The sequence below is a fragment of the Cynocephalus volans genome, chromosome 4 (genome assembly GCF_027409185.1).
Source record: "Cynocephalus volans isolate mCynVol1 chromosome 4, mCynVol1.pri, whole genome shotgun sequence".
NCBI lineage: Eukaryota > Metazoa > Chordata > Mammalia > Dermoptera > Cynocephalidae > Cynocephalus > Cynocephalus volans.
The window spans coordinates 66,778,593-66,800,776 of NC_084463.1; the positions used below are offsets into that span (position 1 = coordinate 66,778,593).

General features: G+C 36.8%; 1 protein-coding gene across 1 annotated transcript; it reads left to right on the forward strand.

Annotated features, from left to right (window-relative positions):
* The first annotated feature begins 455 nt into the window (after positions 1-455).
* Positions 456-16,970, forward strand: LOC134376190 (tripartite motif-containing protein 64C-like). Its single transcript, XM_063094830.1, has 7 exons — positions 456-866; positions 973-975; positions 1,434-1,529; positions 2,257-2,499; positions 4,693-4,703; positions 4,976-5,073; positions 16,501-16,970. The coding sequence occupies exons 1-7, from the start codon at positions 456-458 to the stop codon at positions 16,968-16,970; spliced, it is 1,332 nt and encodes a 443-aa protein (XP_062950900.1).
* Positions 16,971-22,184: the final 5,214 nt, after the last annotated feature.

A 22,184-nucleotide genomic window follows, 5' to 3' on the forward strand; every position in this document is an offset into this window, starting at 1 on the left:
TAGCAGAGAGACTAGGAGTTGTGTTGTTTATTACAATCATGGAGTCATTGGGAGAGAGAAAAAAGAGAGACAGAGAGATTTTGGAAGTGCTTCTGGATTAATCAGCTAATACAAATAACTCTAGTATCATCCCAACTTTTACCCTCTGCCCCAAGATTTAAGCTTGTCCAAGTAATTTAGGTATGATTGAGAACACTGCTTTTTTTTTTAAACAAAAAGGATATGAGAGGGCTATCTCATCTCACGTTCTCATTTGTATCACAGTATAAATCCAGTCTGTCTATATTTATCAAGCCTAGGTTTCTACTGAGGGTAAATTAATGTGTAGATTGGACAGAGCTCAAGCAGACAAGTAGAACTATCCAAAAGCTTTTTTCCAAAGAATAACTTCCACAAGAATAACTTTATCTCCTCTCTCTCTCTTTAAATTTTTTTTCGATTTTATTTTCAGAAACATGGATTCAGATACCTTGCAAGCCTTCCAGAGTGAGCTCACATGCTCCATCTGCATAAACTACTTCATAGACCCTGTCACCATCAACTGTGGTCACAGCTTTTGCAGGCCCTGCCTATACCTCTGCTGGGAGGAAGCCCAAACGTCAATGTGCTGCCCTGAGTGCAGGGAAATATCAGAGAAGCCAGACTTCAAAACCAATATTGCACTCAAGAGGCTGGCTTCACTTGCTAGACAAGCCAGGCCTTGTCACGTTGACAGCTCTAAGGACCAGATCTGTGTGGCACACAAGGAGGCAAAGGGGCTCTTCTGTGAAGTGGACAGAAACCTGCTCTGTGGACCCTGCTCTGAATCACTGGAGCACAGGGCTCACAGCCACAGTTCGATAGAATGTGCTGCGGAGGAATACCGGGTATGTGATACCCCTAAAGCAAATTTGGAATCTATAGGATTCTAAATCAGAGAGAGAGAGATGAGGACTTATGATAATGAAGTTGATGAGAATGGAGATGTTGGAGGTGGTAATTTTTCAATATAAATCCCAAGCTATCGATATGTCCTTTCCATGTTGCTAATCAATGTGATACTTTAATCATGGTTGGGTTTAGCACTCAGTAAGGGAATTTTCCTTAGGAACATTGTCCAAATATGGGGAATTGGTGCGGATGTGGAGCAGGTGGCTAGTAGCAGGAATACTGGCTTCTGCTGCAAGCAGAACTCCTTTATAGAAAGATTATATAAAAACAAATTTCTCAGGAGATGGATTATATTATCTGCAGGGTGACTTAAAACTCTCTATTAAATATTTCCGTCACATTTAATATCCCAAATATTAGAATCAAATTGCTTATCATGGAAAAACCTGACCACTCCATTCTAACTCAAGACTACTATTCGCTCAACCACAGATTTTCCTATAGATAATGGGATGAAATCTACAATATCTTCTTTGTCACTAAAGCTCTTGGTTATTTTGCAGGAGAAATTTCTAAAGAAAATGGACACCTTACGGAAAATGACTCAGGAAATGCAAAACCATCTAAATCAGGAAACTAGTAAAATCCATTCATTAGCGGTAAGAATGAAAATGTTTTATTTGTTTTTATGCAAATTGACATAATGCTGGCTTATACTATTTAAAGTCAAATTACACGTTAAAGGATAGTGGTTTCTTCCCAGGAAAAGTAGTGGTTTCAAGTGGTACATCAGTTATTACAAGTATACAGATCAACACAAACTAATGCAAAGAATACTAGTATATTGGATAAACGGGACGTGATAGGTATTTATAGTTCAACTTTGAAGGTTTGGATAAACCTTCTCCAACACTGAGGTTAAGACAGCCTTGAACTGTCTTAAGTTTTAGTGTGAAGGAGAGAAGAGAAATAGAATAGTACATAGCAGAAAAATACAGTAATTTTTAAAAATCTATATAATATGATGTATACTTAAATATGTTGAAATATTTAGAAAAATCAGGCAAAGGAACAACAGGAAAGTAAGAAGATTCAGGAAGTAGAGAAAGTAATTGGTGTAGTAAGAATTATGTAGAAGCATCGTAGGGAGAGAAGCTCAGACTCTGTAAATTTTGATTTAAATAGGAAGAGTGGGTGGGAAACATAAAGGATGGCCAGAAAAGACTGGAAAATATTCAAGACCCTTTGAAGGTCTGAGGCAGAAAGTTTAGAAATGATTTGCTTGATATATTTGAAGGTGTAAGTTGTAAGGAAATCATACCTGAAGTTGTAAGTTTTCTGTTGAGAATGAGGACATGTGATCTTTTTAACTGAATATCTCTGCAGCACTATGTGGCTTTACGGAAGGTGACGATCAAAATTCAATGTCAGAAGATACATCTGTTTCTCCACGAGGAGGAGCAACTCCATCTAGAGACAATAGACAGAGACGCAGCGGAGACTTTCCAGCAACTCAGGAGCAGTGAAGTCAGGATGACCCAACAGAAAGAACACCTAGAAGAAATGCACAGAGAGCTGGCTGAGACGTGCCAGAAGCCTGCCGCGGAGCTGCTCCAGGTGAGGGGGAGGGTCCATCCTGAGACACGGGAATGCTTTCTTGGCAACGCAGTCCAGACATTGAAATGTCCCCTGCATATACCATTTCTCTCAGCTGAGTGATATGTGCTCCTTGTCTCCCATCGTTATGTTTGTTCAATCACTTACTTATGCAGACTCTGGTAATCCCCGGGCGAGTTTTGCCATTTTATGAAATAGCATAGGATAGAATGCTCTTCAGGAGACTGGGAGTATTATCCACACAGAGAGATTATACAAAATCAGCCAACCGGTGTGATCAGAGGAAAGTCAACTTTGCTGAGGTAATGCTCCATTTATGTCCCCTAATCGATCATCACTCCCTGCTGTCCCACACAAAAGCAGTTTGCTGAAGACATTGAGGCTTTGCCTCTTGTCAACTCAAGGTTTACAGAATTCTGTAATCAATTTTAATGCAGTCTATTATATATATTTCCCTGTTTTGTTTCAATTGTCGTAAGTGGTCAGACCTCTCCCTGGAAGTAGACTAATGCAAAAAAAATTGGAATAAAATTTTTTTGGAGGGTTAAAAATAATTGATACAAAACAGAATCAATGAGATTCCGTAGGAGATGGAGAAATAGGTTGATGGTTTGACTACCCCAGTGTCATTGCAGGGTTATGAGTTTAAGGAGAGAAGCAACCACAGCTGAACGTCAGAAGATGCCTGCAATTCTTCATGAAGAGGAGCAACATCAGTTAGAGAGACTATGAAAGGAGGGCAAGGACATTTTTTAGCAACTCGAGGAAAGTAAATTCAGAATGGCTCCAAAGAGGGAGATATTAAGGACATATGAGGAACTGAAGGAAACAGATATGGAGCTGTTCCAGGTAATGACTGACAAATGGGGTATCAGGATGTTGAACATTCATGTGAAGTTATTTTTCTGTCTCAACTGAAATCCATCTCCTATTCTATTTTCATCATTTGTTTCCAAAAACATCGTTCTAAAACTGCAGCTACTTAGTTTCAAGGACATTGCCTCTCTAAGGGATTCTACAAACCAGAGATCCCTCCTACTTTATCCATGAACAACAGAATTTTGTAGAATGATTAAGGTAACATCCTCAAGAAATAATTCCCACCTAAAAATTAATAATATATTTTGACTTTTTGAAAATTCGAAAAAGAATAAGCTGTTTATTGACATTTAGGTTAACTCATGGACATAGAAAGATGGAGCAATTTGGGAATCTAGGCTTGCATTACTATCATTTTGGGGTATACCAACTTTGGAATTAGTTAGGGCCTGGGAACGATGGCTGATTAACTTATTCATAGTTATAGCAGAGCACAGAGACTCCCCAGGCCTCCTCCCCCTTGTCTCACACTGAGAATGTCTTCAAAAATCAGATTTTACCAGGACATTAATTTATGACAGTAGGGTAGACTGATTTTCTTCTTGTTGTTGTTGTTTGTTGTTGTTGTTGTTGTTGTTGTTGTTGTTGTTAGGACATAGAAAATGCTTCCCAGGAAGAAAGACAGTGGGGAAATAATAACTTCTGAAACCATTTCACAATCTTACCCCGGACCTAGTGGAAGAGGTATCTTGTGAAAAGCACTGTTTCCATTTTTCTTCTCACGGGCTTTTGGAGACATAATGCACAGGTGAGTGTGTACCTGGATTCCAGCAGATGATCTTTCAGAGTTTCCCCAAATATCAGGCAGGATCTACTAAAGTGATGGCATAATTTATTGGGATATTAATTCAATATCTGCCTGGATCTACTTTTCCCCTCTCCCATCCAGGTATACATCTTTTTAGTGTCATGCTGAGTGATTTTATTTGGCAGGTTTAATACAAATGTTGCAAAAACAAACAAACAAAATGATAAAAAATTGTCCCTTCATTCCTGACTTTTTTTAGTTCTCCAAAGCCTACATGTATGAAGGAGGACCGCTGAGTTTTGTAGGTGGTGAAAAAGTCAAATACCTCACAGAGGTTGCCAGCAGATGCTGGGGAGAAAGGAAGAGAGAGAAAGAGAGTATACCAACAGACTCTATATGCACAAGTTTTGAAAAATAGATGAAACAAACCCTTAAGGTGTTAACAGCTGTGTTTTCCTCTAGGAAAGCTCTGCTTTAGGAAGCAGATCTCCCTGTCTGGAGAAGTTCCGCAATTTCTACCCTGTGAAGATAGCAACAGACACACCAGTCTTCAGAGAACCCCTCATTTCCAGATGGAGATTTCAGCGAAGTTTGCTAATGGACACCAGAATTTCATTCCTGAATATGCTCAAGGGCATAAGAGACTAAGGATCTTTACAGATTTCTGGGCAATAGCAGGAGCAATTAGACTAAATGCTGACATTTTAGCAATATACTTAAAAATTCAGGAATTGTGAATAAGAATTTGACAAGGTGGTAATTTTTAAATTTCAAAATTAGTGCATTAAAAGTATTCTGATGAAGTCTCTTATATATAAGAATAATATTTTTTATGGCTGCCCTGCATCTTTGTCCTTGCAGGAGTACATCAGTGCTGGTGCACACGCCCCAACCTTTGCATCCAGAGATCAGTGTGGGGCCTATCACTGGACTGATGGACGGGCTCAACCACTTCCAAGGTGAGTGTCAACCCATTGGCTGTATTCCCGTGATCTAGTATTTATTGTTAGGAGCCCGTGAGAAATATTTTCCCCTTTGTTAATGGTTTTAGATATTTTCAGAAATGAATCATATAACTATGCAATCCTTTAACTGAGTATGTCCTTACAGGCAGATTTACAATATCAAGAGTTAATGATAGTGCAAAACATAAATATGACCCAGGTTCATATGTAGTGAGTCATACAGTTAGTAAAAGGAATGACACATAGAAAATGAAAATTTTAATAAATGGATCAGTGATCAGATTTCAGCTTAATTTCTCAATGTTACATACAAAATTATACATTTATTCAGTATATTTAATTTTGAATTGTTAAGCAATTTTGGGGGGATATATAGCTTGCTAGAGCTTGTTTGTTTTTAATTTTTTTCACAGTGGATAGATTGTATTCATATAATGTAAAAAATATGAGTTACAATGTAAAAACGTAAAAGGAATTTCTTATAGACTAAAGTAGTAATAAAAACAAAAATAATTTCAGCTTACAATATAAAAAGCTGCATGTTATATTTCAAAATGCACATATGGACATATAGATTTTCTTCCAGTTCCCTTAGAGGTTCTTAGATAAGGGAATATCTTCACATCTCATTCAAAATGATGACACTATTACTTAGAAATAAGAAATGTCTTTCTGATACTAACCTGTATAACTAAAAAGAAAGTTCAGGAGATAATCTACTGGCTATTTTGATTTGAAAACTGAATTGAAAGAGATTGATTTTACATTTGACTCTCAATATTTGAATTCTCAAAAATTTTCAATATTTTTGGTTAGGGATTTGTTTGCTCTGTAGATGTTTTCATCATCCCTATAATTTATTAGATATTACAACCTAAGCTATTCTCACTGTTGTAACCTTATATTTTTCAGGAAATTAACCTTTTGGTAGAACAACTTTTATCTCAGGGCTTTAAATTTTCATTATTTACATATATGTCTATGTATGCTTTTTCTTTTTTGAGTGGATGTTTCTCTGGATCCTCAAAGAGTCAATAGTCAAGTCCTCCTATATGGAGAGTTGAGAAGGACTAGTGTTGGATGTGATCCTCATGATGCATCCTATATCTCTCCAAAACCTGGATGTTTTCTTGCGTGGGGTGTGCAGACTTTTACCTCTGGCAGACATTACTGGGAGGTGGATGTGGGGGACTCTTGGAATTTGTCTTTTGGTGTCTGTAATGATTATTAGAAAGAGAAGAATAGTTATGATAAGATAGACGAGAAGGAGGGATTCTTTCTTCTTGGATGTGTTAAGGAGGACATTCACTGCAATGTCTTTTCCATCTCCCCATTTTTATGGCATTATGTGCCCAGGGTGATTGAACTAATAGGAGTATTCATGGATTATGAAGGTAGAACTGTGAGCTTTATTAATGTTGCTAAAATTTCCCTTATATACAGCATCCCTTTTTGCTAGAAAGCTGGTAGAGCAATATTTTGGGGTGTGTCTACGAGGGTGTTTCCAGAAGACATTAGCATGTGGGCCTGAATGAACTAGTTGGGAAAGATGTGCTTTCGAGATGAGTGGGCACCATCCAATCTGCTGGAGACCCTGAGAGGGAAAAAAAAAAAAACAGAGGAAAAGATGAATCTTTCTTTATCTGCAAGAACTGGGATACATTCAGCTCTTCTGTCTGTGAACATCAGAACTCAAGACTCTTCAGCTCTTGTGTTCCAGCATTTAAACCAACGGCACCATTGGCTTCCTTTGTTCTGAGGCTTTCACACTTCAACTGAGCCACGCTAAAGGGCATCCAGTTTGCAGATGGCCTATCGTGGGACTCCTCAGCCTTCACAATCCTGTGAGCCAATTCCCCTACTAAATCCACTGCCATATATTTATTACAGACATATACTTTTGTTTCTGTCTCTCTGGAGAACCCTGAATAATACACCAGGTGCTGTCTTCATGGAACACTGCCATTCTGGGAAAAGCCACATGGTCTCCTGGTCCTTCTGATGGTTTATGAAGCCCAGGATAACTCAGGGCAGCTGCTTTTCCAACACTTCCTCTCACCTCACCACCAGCACGGTATACTTATAGTGGGAATTGAAGGCCCATATTTCCACATTGCACCATCCAATTTGGTATAATTTTTGTGTTTTAGGTTCTTTTTGTTTGTGCATCTACAAATCATATTTAGTAAATACTGGGCAAAATCATTTTTGATATTAATCTGCATAAAAAGGGGAAGTTCTCAAAAAGGCCACCCAAATGAGAAGAAGCCTTGTGGAGGCTGCAGAGGGAAAACCTTTCTCTGTGACACACAGGATATGGATGGAGGGCTCTGCCTGGTCTGCTCTTATGTGGTTGTTGCCGAACATGGGGTATTCCTTAGAGTGCAGCCTCAAGTCAGGATACTGCAGAAAAGCATGTGCTGAAGGTGAGGAAAATGAAATTTCTAAACCAGATTATTGAAGCATTGTTCATTCTTGGCTTCTGCCAACCACCCAGAACTTTTCCCAGAGCTTGGTTTCAGCATCTCAAGTTTCTAGATTTATTGGAAAAGATACCAGATAAGGGTTTGTTGAGAATAATTTTGTCAAAGAGCCCTACCTTATTTTCACCTGGATGATGGCAGTAGTTACCAGAGAAAAGTTCAAAGGAACGTGAAACTCAAAACTGAATCTTACCTTTATATCACTTTATAGAATCACCTTTGTAGAATCTAGTGTAGATTTTCCTCAGGAAACATAGAGTTCTGTCTTCTATGCAGGGCTAGAAATTAGCCCCAAATGCCTGGAAAACTGTAAGGATCAACCATTCTATTTTCTTACAAATAAGTGGGACCAAAAAATATATATTTTATTTTCTGATTACACAAATACCGCAGTCTTCTCATTAACATTTTATAAAATACAGAAAAAAGGATAAAATAAAATTGCTTTAATATCATCCCTAGAAAAAACTAGTTAATATTTTTTAAAAATAAATAACTTTTTAAATAAATACACACTTCTGTACTTCAATGAGAAAATAATTGTGCTAATAAAATTGGTTAAGAATTGGAAAATAAAGCCCAAGAGATTTTTATCTGTAGGCCCCAAAGAGAGAGAGATTGTGCTTTTGAAATCTAAGATCACCTTCAAAAATCAAAATTTTAAAGACTTAGTAGATTTTCCATGTGAAATGTATATATACATTTATTTCTGAAGATTGAAAGACCAGACAATAATTCCCACTCTTTCCAAATATTGCATTCCCATAGCTGAGTCATTTGGTGAGAAATATATAAGAACAAAAAGGTCATCTATATTTAATTGCCAAATTGTAGAAGAGTGGGAATATGAGTTATTCTTTTTAAAAAATTCTTTCTTTCTCATTTTTACCATTGTTGTTGTTTTGTTTTGTTGTAATGCAAGTTATAAATTAAGTTGACCCAAGGAGCTCCCTGAACTGGGACTTCCTGGCTTTTCTCTCCTTTAGCATCTGAGATGGGTCAGGCCATGTCAGGCAGAAAATTTTATTTCCTGCCCTTGCTGAGAGGCCTAAAGAGCAGCAAGAAAACATCTGATGTTACATAACTCACGAATAATGTAAGTACATAGAGAACATAAAGTTGAAAGGGTGGTGAATAAACCACTTATATCCTAAGTATGAAAACTAAAGGCAAACAGAAGACAACAACAAATACAACAATTATATAAAAGATATTAAAAGATGCAACTTGAAACAACAGAATTTCAAAAGGTAAAGGAGTAATGACATTAAAGCATAGAGTTGTTTTTTTTTCTTAGACACCAAAATTAAGTTATTATTAGTCTAAAATAATCTGCTATACCTATAACATTCTTTTTTGTTGTTGTTGTTAAATTTGTATGGACCCACAAAAGACCCTATATGGCTAAAAGTATCTTGAACAAACAAACAAACAAAAAAACCAAAGTTGGAACTATCACACTACCTGACTTCAAAATATTCTATAAAGATATAATAACCAACACAGCATGTTACTGGCATAAAAACAGACAAATAGAAAAACGGAACAGAGAGAGCCTGGAAATGAATACACACACTTACAGCCAACTGAGTTTTGGCAATGGTGCCAAGAATATACAGTAGGCAAAGGATCGTCTCTTGAACACAAGGGGTTGGGAAAACTGGATATCCATTAAGAGAAGATTGAAACTAGGACCCTATCTTTTACCATTCACGAAAATCACCTCAAATTGGATTAAAGACTTAAATTTAAGACCCCAAACTATGAAACTACTAGAAGAAAACATAGGAGGGGTGATACATGAAATGAGACTCGGCAGTACTTTTTTGAGCAAGACTACAAAGGCACAGGCAATTGAAACAAAAGTACACCAATGAGACTACATCGAACTAAAAAGCTTCTGCCCAGCGAGGGATCCTATCAACAAAATGAACTGACAACCTATAGAATGGGAGAAAATGTTTGCAAACTACACATCAGACAAGAGGCTAATATCCAGAATATATAAGGAACTCAAATGCTCAAAACCACTAATCATCAGGAAAATGAAAATTAAAACCTCAATGAGGTATTTCCTCACTCCATTTAGAATGACTATTATCAAAAGGACAGAAAATAACAAGTGCTGATGGGGATGAGGAGAAAAGGGAACCCTCCTGCATTGTTACTGGGAATGTAAATCAGTACAGCCATTGTGGAAAACAGTATGGAGGTTCCTCACAGAAACAAAAATAGATTAACCTTATGACCCAGCTATCCCACTACTGGTATATACCCAAAGAAAATGAAATCACTATATCAAAAAGACACCTGCACTCCCATGTTCATTGCAACACTATTCACAATAGCCAATGCATGGAATCAACCTAAATGCCCACTAGTAGACGAATGGATAAAAAATACTGTGGCATATATACACAATAGAGTACTATTTAGCTATAAAAAGAAAAATAAAATCCTACAATTTGCAGCAACATGGAAAATATACATACACATCATAACTGAGTTCTTGATTGTAGACTATCATTGTCTTCGCATTAGACCCAGAGAGAAGCAAAAGCCTTTTAGACGGGACTGAATAAAAAATTCTCAACTTTATTCTATATGTATTTATGTATCTGTGTGTTTAAAGGTGTGGGTATGTGTGTACTATTACTTGAAGTTATGTGTAATATATAACATAAAGCTGTAGCTCAGTTTAGAAGCCATGCAATAGGACAGCAAAACCTAGAATCACCTGGAGGGCCTGTTAAAACATGTTGCTGGGCTCCCCTCCAGGGTGCCTGATTCAGTAACTCTGAGGTGGGTCTCTGGAATTTGACCTTTCCAACATGTTCCCAGTTGATGCTGCTGATCTGGTGACCACAATTTGAGAACCACTGCTTTAAGCAAACCTGGTGTAAAAATCCGTAAGTGGTGCTAATTGATTTCAGGTGCAATCAGTTATTATCAGATCTTTAGAGTTTTTTCACAGAATATTTTTACTCTCCTGTGTTAATCTACTCAATGGGGATAGTGTCTTAGAACATGGATTTGATCAACACATGTCGTACACAGGTGATTGTAGTCAACGTTGTACCCCCCCAAATTATGTATAATAAATCATGCTTTGATCCAAAATAAAACAAACAAACAAAAACACCAATTCCATTGTTTTAATGCTTTCTGAAGAAAGAGGTGTGGTAACTTCTAAGAAAAATAGGCATGGTCATCAGAAAGTTTGTAACAACAGCAGTCAGAACAAATATTTCTTCTTCCTTTATTATCATTTCACACATTCTTTTCAGGAGAATGTACAGTGAATCACAACTTACTGTATTTCAGAGAGGTACTATTTTAAGTGGCAAGACATCCTAACATTGACAAAGGTTCTTCTAAAATGGGGCTTGGCCAGACAGATTTCAAAGCCTGTCTGGTAGTACCAAATTTAAATTAAAAGGATTACCACCTACATTTGCTTTCAAGTTTTCTGTCAGAAAGTATCTATTTCTGCTGCATTTCTCAAATGGGAAGCTTGCCTGAATCCCCCTAGTTTAAGATGATACTTGAACTGTATCATTTCTGTGTGATTTTCATATAGCTTGCTTATTGCTTACTTTGTGATCTATTTGTCCTCTATTTTGTGAAGTTGTGGAGAGGAAGATAGAGAAATCCCACCTTCTATTTTGTTCTAACTTATGAAAAAAAAACTTCCTTGTATTGTGAAATTTCCTATGCTTTCAAATATTCTATCTACTAAGGATATTTTAAAATAGGTCTTGAAAGAGTGCAAAGAGAACACAGTTTCTGCTAAAAGACAAGCTCTGAAAAGAAACACAACTGGAATTCCTGATTTTTTTTTTTTTACTCCGGATTATCATGGTGTTTATCCTAATGTAATTTTTAAATAATAATTTATTAACAAGTACTAATTGACATCTAATAATATGAAGAGGTGGCAAAACCAAATGCTGGGGAAGATGTGGAGCTACAGTAACTTTTATTCATTGCTGGTGGGAATGCAAAATGGTACAGACACTTTGAAAGACAATTTGGTGATTATTTCCCAAACCAAACATATTCTTACCATAGGATCCAACAACAGTGTTCCGTGGTATTTATTTTAGAACATAGTGTAGAGAGGGCAGAAATTATCAAGGAAGAGAAGGACATATATTCATACATCATATTAAATATTGTCACAGGTGAGAGTGAGCATGCAAGCAGAATGTGAAATTCTAGAAACTCAGACCAGAATTTGCCAGGTGGGTGTTGTTTAAACATCATTGATGGGGATAAACCAGCACTAGTGAGTTCATGTACTCAATAAGAAGAAGACAGGTCCTTCAGCTGGTCCTACCTGCTGAAAAAACTCATCACACCGTGGCTACAAGGATCCTCACATAAAGGGGTTTGAAAAGCAAAGTGTGTTGTGCTCAGAGTCATTTGGAGTTGGCTGGCCTGCGAAGACCTCAGAAAGTTGCGGTTGCCATCCAGAGAGCCCAGAGAAAACAGAACCCCAGACCTTGTTCGATGTATTTTGGGTGGATTTTGCTACAAATGCTGATGAGGCCAATTATCAGGCGAGTACAGGTTTCTGAGTAGATGAATCCCTACTTTCTTCCCTTAAAAATAAAAAATAGAGGATTTAATTCGACTCTCAGTATACTTAAGAGCTTCCCAAGCAGAAGTAATGTGCCAAGATAATAAAAATTATGTAGTTACTTTCAGTTTATTCTTGAGCTAGAAAAATTTAATCTCTATCTTTTTATTTAAATGTATAGTATGACGTAACTTTTATTTTTATTCCTTATACATACAGATTGTGAATTTTTAGAGAGAAAGTCCTAGATATCATGTAGTTTCTTTGGCGTGATATCTTAACTTCCTTGGAAACTCTTGTTGTAGAATGTGAAAAGTACTAACTTTCCTGAAACTTCAGGTTGCAGCCTTGGTCATTAAAGTGCTCAGTAGCAATCCAGAAATTGGTGATGGCTGTGGAAATGTGGCGTTGGTTACCACAGCAAAGTAACAGGAATGAGAGAATCGCCTGGACTCATTCTGGTCCAGAATGGGAATTTTGATTACTTCCAGTTATTTATTTTATAAGCACAATATATTAGATAACACTGGTTGTCATTTTAACTTGGGGTTTACATATTTCCTAAAGTGGATGATCTTTTGATAGCAAGTGTGATATGATTGTAGAATATATTGCTCTTCTCTCATCAATAGATACCCTTTACATTAAGGTTATTTAAAAACAAGAGTATTGAACTAAAGGTTGTAGTCTAACCAAGATTGACATAATAATAACTATTTTGTATTGGGGCAAATGGTGCGGGTTTTTAAAGAGTACAAAATAAAGCATTGAAAGTGGCTAATTTGGGTCACTCATTTTGGTGATTAATTTTAGTGTGTCTTTATATGTATAATCATTTTTCCCACCTTGTTTTTTGTCCATGGGTGGTAAACAGAGTATTTCTGTGTACAGGTGAAGAAGACAAAATGGAAATAACATAGACAAGTGATTTCTTCCATTAGCTCACGTAGCAACTGCACATTTCTTCATAATGGCAATTTTCTTTTGATGTTTTATTTGTCCCTATGTGTGACCTTCTGTTGAGAGAGAGATTATCTTCATCTATACATATCTTCTGAAAACAGTCCCAATCATACTGTATATGATTTTAAATAGCATGAGAGCATTCTAAAAAGTTCATTGAAAGGTTTGCATTATCTTTTAATTCTGTCATTCCACAGACTTTTTGAAGTAACCTTGCATGTTTATTCTGATACTTTTTAGTATAAAAAAAGTTTGTGACTTTGTGAGAAATGACATTTAATTCCTTAAGTGTTTGATTTTTCTTATACACATATTTCTGCTTCTTTTTCTCATCTTCCCGGTAGGGTTATGTCATACACATTTTCCAGAGCCTTTAGTTTGTTTTTATAATTTCTTATTCAAAATATTCTAACATTAATTTGTACATATTTGTGGGGTACAGTATGTTGCTTCAGTACATGAATATACTGCACAATGATTCACTTAGTGTAGATAATAGTTTTGTACCCATTAATCCACCACTTTTCCTCCTGCCTGCCCCCAACCACCAGTAACCACAATTCCACTCTCTACATCCATGAGAACAACTTTCATTTTTAGATTCCACATATTAATGAGATGATGCAATATCTGTCATTTTGTGCTTAACTTCAACTAAAATGATGGTTTCTGGTTCCATCAATGTTGCTGCAAATGATAGGTATCGTATTTTTTATAGCTGAGTAGTATTCCATTGTGTCTATATACCACAGTCTTTTTTTATGCATTCATACATTTATGGACATTTAGGCTGATTTCCTCTCATGGCTATTGTGAAAAGTGCTGTGATGAATATGGGAGTGCAGGTGTCTCTTTGATATATTGTTTTCGTTTCCTTCGGATATTTACCCAGTACTGGGATAGCTGTGTTGCAGGGTAGGTCTGTATTTATTTGAGGAAGGTCCATATTGTTTTCCACAGTGGTTGTACCAATTTGTACTCCCAACAGCAATGTAGGAGGTTCTTTTTTCTCTGCATGCTTGCCAGTAATTTTTTTGTCATGTTTATAATAGTCACTATTCTCAGTCACTATTCTAACAGGAGTGAAAGGATATCTCATTGAGATTTCAATTTGCATTTCTCTGATTAGTGATGTTGAGCACTTTTTTTCATGTGCCTGTTGGCCATTTGCATGTCTTCTTTTGAGAAATGTCTGTTCAGATTCTTTGCCCATTTTTTAATTGGGTTATTTGTTTTATTTTTTGCTGTTAAGTTCCTTGAATGTTCTGAATATTAACCCCTTGTCTGATGTGTAGTTTACAAACACTTTCTTCCATTCTGTAGGTTGTCTCTTCACTCTGATTGTTTCCTTTGCTGCGCAGGAGCTTTTTAGTTTTAAGTAGTTCCATTTATGTATTCTTTGCTTTAGTTGCCTGTGCCTTTGTAGTCTTGCTCAAAAAAGCACTTCCCACTCCCATTTCGCATAGTGTTTCCCCCATGTTTTCTTTTAGCAGTTTCATAGTTTTGGGTCTTTAAATTTAGGTCTTTAATCCAATTTGAGGTGATTTTTGTGTATGGTGAGATAGAGGTCTAGTTTCAGTTTTCTGCATGTGTACATACAGTTTTCCCAGCATGATTTTTTGAATAAGCTGTACTTTTCCTATTGCATATTTTTGGCACCTGTATTAGTCCATTTCTGTTACTTATAACAAATTACTTGGAACTGGGTAATATGTAAAGAAAGCAAAACTTATTCCTTACAGTTTCAGAGGCTGGGAAGTCTAAAGTCCAGGGAACCCATCTGGTGAGGGTCTTGGTAGTAGCATCAGTGACGCAGAGGGGGGAGAGAAGGGGGAGAGAGGAGGGAGGGGGTGAGGGGGGTGAGGGGGGAGAGGGGGCTGAACCTCTCATTTGCTCTCCTTTTAAAGCCCTCAGAACCACGCCCCTGACAATGATTATTAATCCATTCACTACTGCATGGACCTACAATCTCATCACCTTTTCAAGGCCTCAACTTTCAATTTCCATAATAGTATTTCCCACCCTGAACTGTTACATTGGGAATTAAATTTTGAGGGGACATTCAACCCAAGACAGCATCTTTGTCAAAAATCAGTTGGCAGTAATGTGTGGATTTCTGAACTATATATTCCATTGGTCAACCTGTCTGTTTTTATGCCAGTACCATGCTGCTACGGCCTAGATTTTACTGATTTTTGTTTAGATGTCTTATGTATCTTTTGTTCCTTTCTTTCCAATTTTCTGTTTGTCTTCTGTATTTGTCAGTTTCTTGGGGTGATAAACTATTTTTTTCTCTTTTGTTAACATTTTTGTTTTGCTGATAGGTATTGTTCTTTCTTGTGTATTCATGGCAGTGATGGTTGTTTTTGTGGTATCAAACCAAGTACTTCCTTGAGAATTTCGGGTAGGGCTGGTCGTGTAGTAGTAAACTCCTGCAGTTTTCGTTTGTCTGAAGAATATACTATTTCTCCTTCATTTCAGAAGGAGAGTCCTGCTGGGTAAAGTGTTCTTGGCTGGCAATTTTTGTCCTTTAGTGTTTTGAATATATCATCCCATTCTTTTCTGGCTTTTAGGGTTTCTGATGAAAAGTCTAATGTTATTCTGATTGGGGCTCCCTTACAGGTGACTTGCTGCTTCTCTCTTGCAGCTTTTAATATTCTCTTTGTCTTTGAGTTTTGTCTGTGTGATTATCACATGTCTTGGAGAGGACCTTTTTGTGTTGAATGTGTTTGGTGATCTTTGGGCTTCCTGAATCTGGAAATCTGTGACTTTCCCTATACCTGGGAAGTTTTCTGGTATTATTTCATTCAATATGTTTTCAATGCCATTTCCTTTTTCCTCCCCTTCTAGAATACCCATGATTCGGATATTTGAGCGCTTAAGGTTATCAGTTGTCTCTTTTAGATTTTCTTCAATTTTTTTGATTCTTTTTTCTGGTCTGCCTGTGATAATTCAAACAGCCTGTCTTCCTGGTCAGAAATTCTCTCTTCTGTTTGTTCAAGTGTGCTGGTTAAACTATGTTGTGTTTTTTATTTCATTGAAGGAATCCTTCAACTCCACAAGCTCAGCTACATTCTATTTCAAGGCGTTGATTTCTTTGTACATTTCTTCTTTCAGATGCTGTATATTTTTTCTCATTTTATTGTGTTGTCTAACTGAGTTTTCTTGTATCTCATTTAGTTTCTTTAGAATAATTGCTCTAAATTCCTTGTCTGTCATTTCAAAGACTTCCTGTTCCATAGGATCTAGCACTTGAGAGTTATTGTTTACCTTTGGTGGTGATGTACTTTATTTTTTTGTATTTCTGGTATCTTTCCCTTGGTGTTTTGTCATTGTGGCTGGGGGTATCTCAGTTCACTCGTTTCACCCTGATTTCTGGCTTTGATCCTGAAGGAACTGCCGCTTCTGGGCAGCAGAAACTAGCTGGGCCTGAAGTTCCGCTCCATCTGCCCTCTCTGGCTGAGCTGGCTCCAGGTGTGGGGTCTCTGAGCCTCTTAAGTCACTCCCAGAGGCAGGGACCAGACAGGGCCAGAAGTCCTGCTCTGCCTGCCTTCTCCAGCTTGGCTGGCTTGGGGTGTGGGAACCCAAAGTCTCTTAAGTCTCTCCCTACAGCAGGACTGGCCTGGGTTGGAAGTCCCACCCCACCTGCCTTCTCTGGCCTGGCAGGCACAGGGCACGTGGGCCCAGAAGCTTTAAAGTTTTTCTATGCATTGGGGAGCAATCTGAACTGGGGTCCTGCGGTGCGTGGCTCCTGTCCACTCCAGCGCAGATATCAGGTACCCTGTCACTGCTCCTCAATAGCTGCAAGTTGGTTACTCTGTGGGAGACAGCAACATCAGGAACCGACTACTCTGCCATCTTGACCAGAACTCAAAACCTCCCATATTTGTCCATTCAGTATGATATTAGCTGTGAGTCGGTTGTATATGGGCTTTATTGTGTTGAGATACATTCCTCTCCTATACCTAATTTGTTGAGTGTTTTTATCATGAAGGAGTGTTGGATTTAATCAAATGCTTTTTCTGCATCTATTGAAGTTATCATATAGCTTTTTTTTCTTCATTCTGTTGATGTGATGTATTACATGGATAGATTTGCTTATGTTGAACAATCCTTGCATCTCTGGGATGAATTCCACTTGATCGTGGCATATGATCATTTTAATATCTTGCTGAATTGTATTGGCCAGTGTTTTTGAGTATTTTTGTCTCTGTGTTCATTAGTAGTTTTATTTTTTTGTTGTTGTTGTCTCATTTTCTAGTTTTGGTGTGAGGGTAATGCTGGTCTCATAAAATGAGTTTGGACATATTCCTTCCTCTTCCAAGTAAATGAAGAGTTTGAAAAGAACTGGTATTCTTTTTTAATTGGTAGAATTTGGCTGTGAAGCCAAATGGTCATGGAGTTTTCTTTGTTGTAAGACTTATTAGTGCTTCAGTCTCATTACTTGATATTGGTATGTTTAGGTTTTCTGGTTCTTCATGATCCAACTTTCATAAGTTTTTTATGTGTCTAGGAATTAATACATTTTTTTCTGGATTTTACCATTTGTTTACATAGTTGTTTGTAGTTTCTTATGATCCTTTGTATTTCTGTGGTATCAGTTTTAATGTCTCCTTTTTTTCTGATTTTGAGTCCTCTTTTTCTTTGTCTAGATAAATTGATTTCATTTACTTTTTGAAAAAATAACTATTTGTTTTATGCATTTTCTGTAATGTTTTTTAATCTCTAATTCATTTATTTGTGCTCTGATCTTTATTTCTCTCCTTCTACCAATTTGGGATTTGGTTTGTTCTTGTTTTTCCAGCTCTTTCAAGTGTAACATTAGGTTGTTTACTTGGAGTCTTTATTCTTCTTTGACATAGGCACTTATTGCTATAAACCTCCCTCTTAGAACTGCTTTCCCTGTATCCCTTATTTTTGGCTATGTTGTGTTTTCATTTTCACTTTTCTACAGAAATTTAATTTCCTTCTTGATTTCTTCTTTGAACCATTCATTGTTTAGGAGGATTTTATTTAATTTCCATGTATTTGTACAGTTTCTAATGTCCCTTTTGATGGTGATTTCTAGTTTTATTCCATTGCGGTCATTCAAGTTGATATACAGATTTTTTTTTTAATTTGTTGAGACTTGTTTCATGTCATAACATATGGTCAATTTTAGAAAATGTTCCATACTGCTGAGAAGAATGTATTCTATCACTATTGGATGAAATGTTCTATAAATGCATTAGGTCAAGTTGTCCTGTAGTAGAGATTAATTCTAATGTTTCCTGGTTAATCTTCTCTTTGGATGATCTGTTGTTTGCTGAATATGGGGCACTAAAATCTCCAACTATATTATGTTGGGGGAGTCTATCTTGTTATGTCCAATAGCAATTGCTTTATACAACTGGGTGCTCCAGTGTGGGTTCATGTATATTTAGAATTGTTATGTACTCTTGAATTGATCCCTTTATCATTATATAATAACCTTCCTTAACTTGTTTTTTCACTTTTGTTGTCTTGAAGTCTATTTTATTTTATCTGATATAAGTATAGCTACTCCTCTTTTTTTGTTTCCATTCACATGAAATATCTTCTTCCACCCTTCACTTTCAGCTGGTGTGTGTAATTATTAGTTAAGTGACTGTCTTTTTGGCAGCATATTTTTGGTTCTTGTTTTATAATCCATTGAGCCATCCTGTGTCTTTTAATGGAGCATTTAATCTAATTTAATATAACATTTAATCTATTTACATTGGGGGTTATTACTGATATACAGGGACTAGTTACTTTGATGTTGCTTTTTTTTTCTGGTTGTTTTGTAGATTTTAGTTTGTTCCTAGTATTACTGTTTTGTTTTGTGGTTGAGTGGTTTTCTCTAGCTTTAACTTTTGACTTATCACTATTTACTTTTAGTATGTCTCTTCTATGTTTTTGTGTTATGGTTACCATATGGCTTACAAAAAACATGTTACAGTTATAACAAATTATGTTAGATTAATAACAACTCAAGTTTGATATCTAAGAAAAAAAGTCAAAGCCAACTCTGTGGTTTGCCATCATTCTCCCCTACTTTTGGACCTGTTTTTGCTGTTTCAAGTTACATCTTTTAATATTGACTACCTTTTATATGCTGGTTGTATATGTTAGTGGCTTGTTAGGTTTGTCCTTTAATCTTCATACTAAGAGTGTAAGCACTTTATTCACCACCCTTACAATACTAGAGTATTCTGATGTTTTCTGTGAACTTACTTTAATAATGAGTTAGGCACCTTCAAATGTTTTCTTGTTATTCTTTAGCACTGTCTTCTTTCAGATTGAAGAACTCCCTTTAGCATTTCTTGTAAGGCAGGTCTAGTGTTGATAAATTTACTTAGCTTTTGTTTGTCTGGGAAAGACTTTATTTATCCTTCATATTTGAAGCTTAGTTTTGCTGGAAACAGAGTTCTTGACTGACAGGTTTTTCCTTCAGCATTCTGAATTTATCATTCCATTCTCGCCTGGAATGTAGGGTTTGCACTGAGAAGTCCACTGAGAGATGTATTGGGGCCTCCTTAAATGTTATGGGTTTCTTTTGCTGCTTTCAGTATTCTTTCATGTCTTTGGTTTTTGAGAATTTGATTATGATGTGCCTTGGGGTGTTTCCTCTTGGACTGAATTTGATTGAGGACCTCTGAGCTTCCTGTACCTGGATGATATCATCTTTCTTCATACTTGGGAAACATTCAACCATTATTTCCTTAAATATACTTTCTACCTTTTTTCCTTTTCCTCTCCTTTGGGTGTGCCAATTATGTCATTTTGCTTGAGAGCATCACATATTTGCTGTATTTCTATCTTATTTTTTCCTTTTTTCTTCTCCTCTGATTGGATAATTTTGTGTGTTTTATCTGACTCTTTCCATTGTTTAAGTCTGTTGTTGGAGCTTTCTATCAAGTTTTTCAATTCACATAATGTATTCTTTATTTCTAAAATTTGTTTGCTTTTTCTAAATAAATTCTATTCTTTCATCAAGTTTCTCATTCTACTCCTGAATTTTTTTTTCCAGATATCACTCAATTTTCTATCTTTATTTTCTTGTGACTCCCTGAACATCCTTAAGAGGGTTATTCTGAATTCTGTCTGTTTCACAGATGTTCTGTTCTTTTGTGTCTGTTGCTGGAGCTTTGTTTCCTTTGGTGGCAACATATTTCTGTGTTCTTACTTGATCTTTGGGTTTTTAGGTTGATGCCTGGGTATTTGAGGAAACTGCTATGTCTTCTAGGATTTATAGGTGATTTTTGGTTGTGTAAGATCTTTACAGGTTAATATCAGAGATTTGTCTCCAATCTGTCCCCCTTTTTCCCCTTTTCCTGTTCTATGGTGGTTGAATAATTACCACCACCACTTAGACTCTATATTGAAACTGATGTGCTGTCCTGTGGTTAGTTCCCAAGTTGGTGGAACTTCCTGTGGGGACAAGAACCTAAGCTCTGTGCTTGAGCTAAATTGCTGCTTTGGCACTAATTCTCTGGGAAAGGCTTTTGGTGCAAATTGTTAATCACTTCTCAGTCTGGACTATGTGGGAATTCCACTTGGGACTGAGTCTTTGTTCAGGTTGTGCCCCCCTGCAGTTTTATCACGTGACAGATTTCCACTGAGAACAGCTAGCTACCCATGATGAGTCTAATGCTCTCCTGGAGGGCCAGCCTTTTACCTGCACTCCAAGCACATCCCATGGGACAGGCCTTATATGCATCCCTTAGGATAACTCACTGGCCTCTGGGTGACTCCTTTCTCCAGTCAGCTGCATCTGCTTACTCCTAGTCAGGCCCTAGGGAATCCTGCCTACAGTTTATATTGCCTGTTTTCTGGTATGTGGCACTCTGAAACTCTCTTCTCCTCTGCAGACTTCAAGCAGATATATGCAAAGGGTGCCACTGTGGCTTTTTTTCAGCATCAATGCTTATGCTGTAGCTACTGTAGGCCTCCATATCAGAGTGGCCCAGAAGTGGTCAGGGCTCAGAACAATAAGTGCCATCTCTGTACCCTCACACTGTGGCCTCTTGCACCTTTGCAAACTTTGCAGGTCACTTCTCCTCTTCCCCCAGCTCTAGTGGTCCCAGATTAGCAGTCTTTGCTTTTTAATAGTTATAATATGGTTACTTGTGCAGAGAAAAATGCTGGGAATTATCTGTTTCATCATCATGATGGTGTCATAATTTAATGTCTTTTTTTCTATGTCATATTTTTGATTGAATCAATATTCTATCAATTATTGTCTGTATGTAAAATGAGATCATAGATGAGCCATGAGATGTACTATGATTGTATTTTCAGTTACTTAATACATTTATTTTTCCTGAAGTTGATAAGTTTCATTTTTCTAGCTTTCACTAAAACTGTCACAAATGCACCCTCAAACTTTATAATAAAAATGTTTTCTCCAGATTAACATACACATCAGTTGGTCCCTCAAATTCATCTAGAGAATTTTTGCCATTTCAGATTTAGTGTGGCAATAGCTTTCTACAATTTTTAATCTTGGGGTTCTTTAGCCATGCTGGTTTTCTTTACCTTGCTCATAACATTATGATTAGACTTTTCATTTACAATATCTTCAATCATGAGTTAGTTTCCTCCTTTTATGCTGATAACAGTTATTTTACAATCTAAGTTGTTAATCTAATTTCTCAACTTTATTTTCCTAACATTCTACTGAAGTTTTAATTTGCCTAATGGCATTTTTATTTTACAAAGTACTGTCATCTGAGTGTTTTTTTTTTAAGTCTTATCTTTTTAATAATATTTTTCCCATCTCTGTAACTTTGTGAGTTTATGTAAACTTGCTTAGTTGTCCCAACTTCCCCATCTTGTAATAGGATAATTGTTGCTTTGCCTCCCATGGATTTGTCACCTCTCTTGCCCTGGGTGATGGAGCTGCAAAAGGATTACTCAAAGTCCATCTCTTCTGAGCAGTGAGAGACCCCAATGGGGTTAATCTCCCAGAACCCTCAAGAGCAAGGCATTCCTTCCTTGGGAAATTAACCATGAGTTGGGGTTCTCCCCCACATTTATTTTCCAGACCAGGAAGTTACAGAAAAAGAACATAGGTG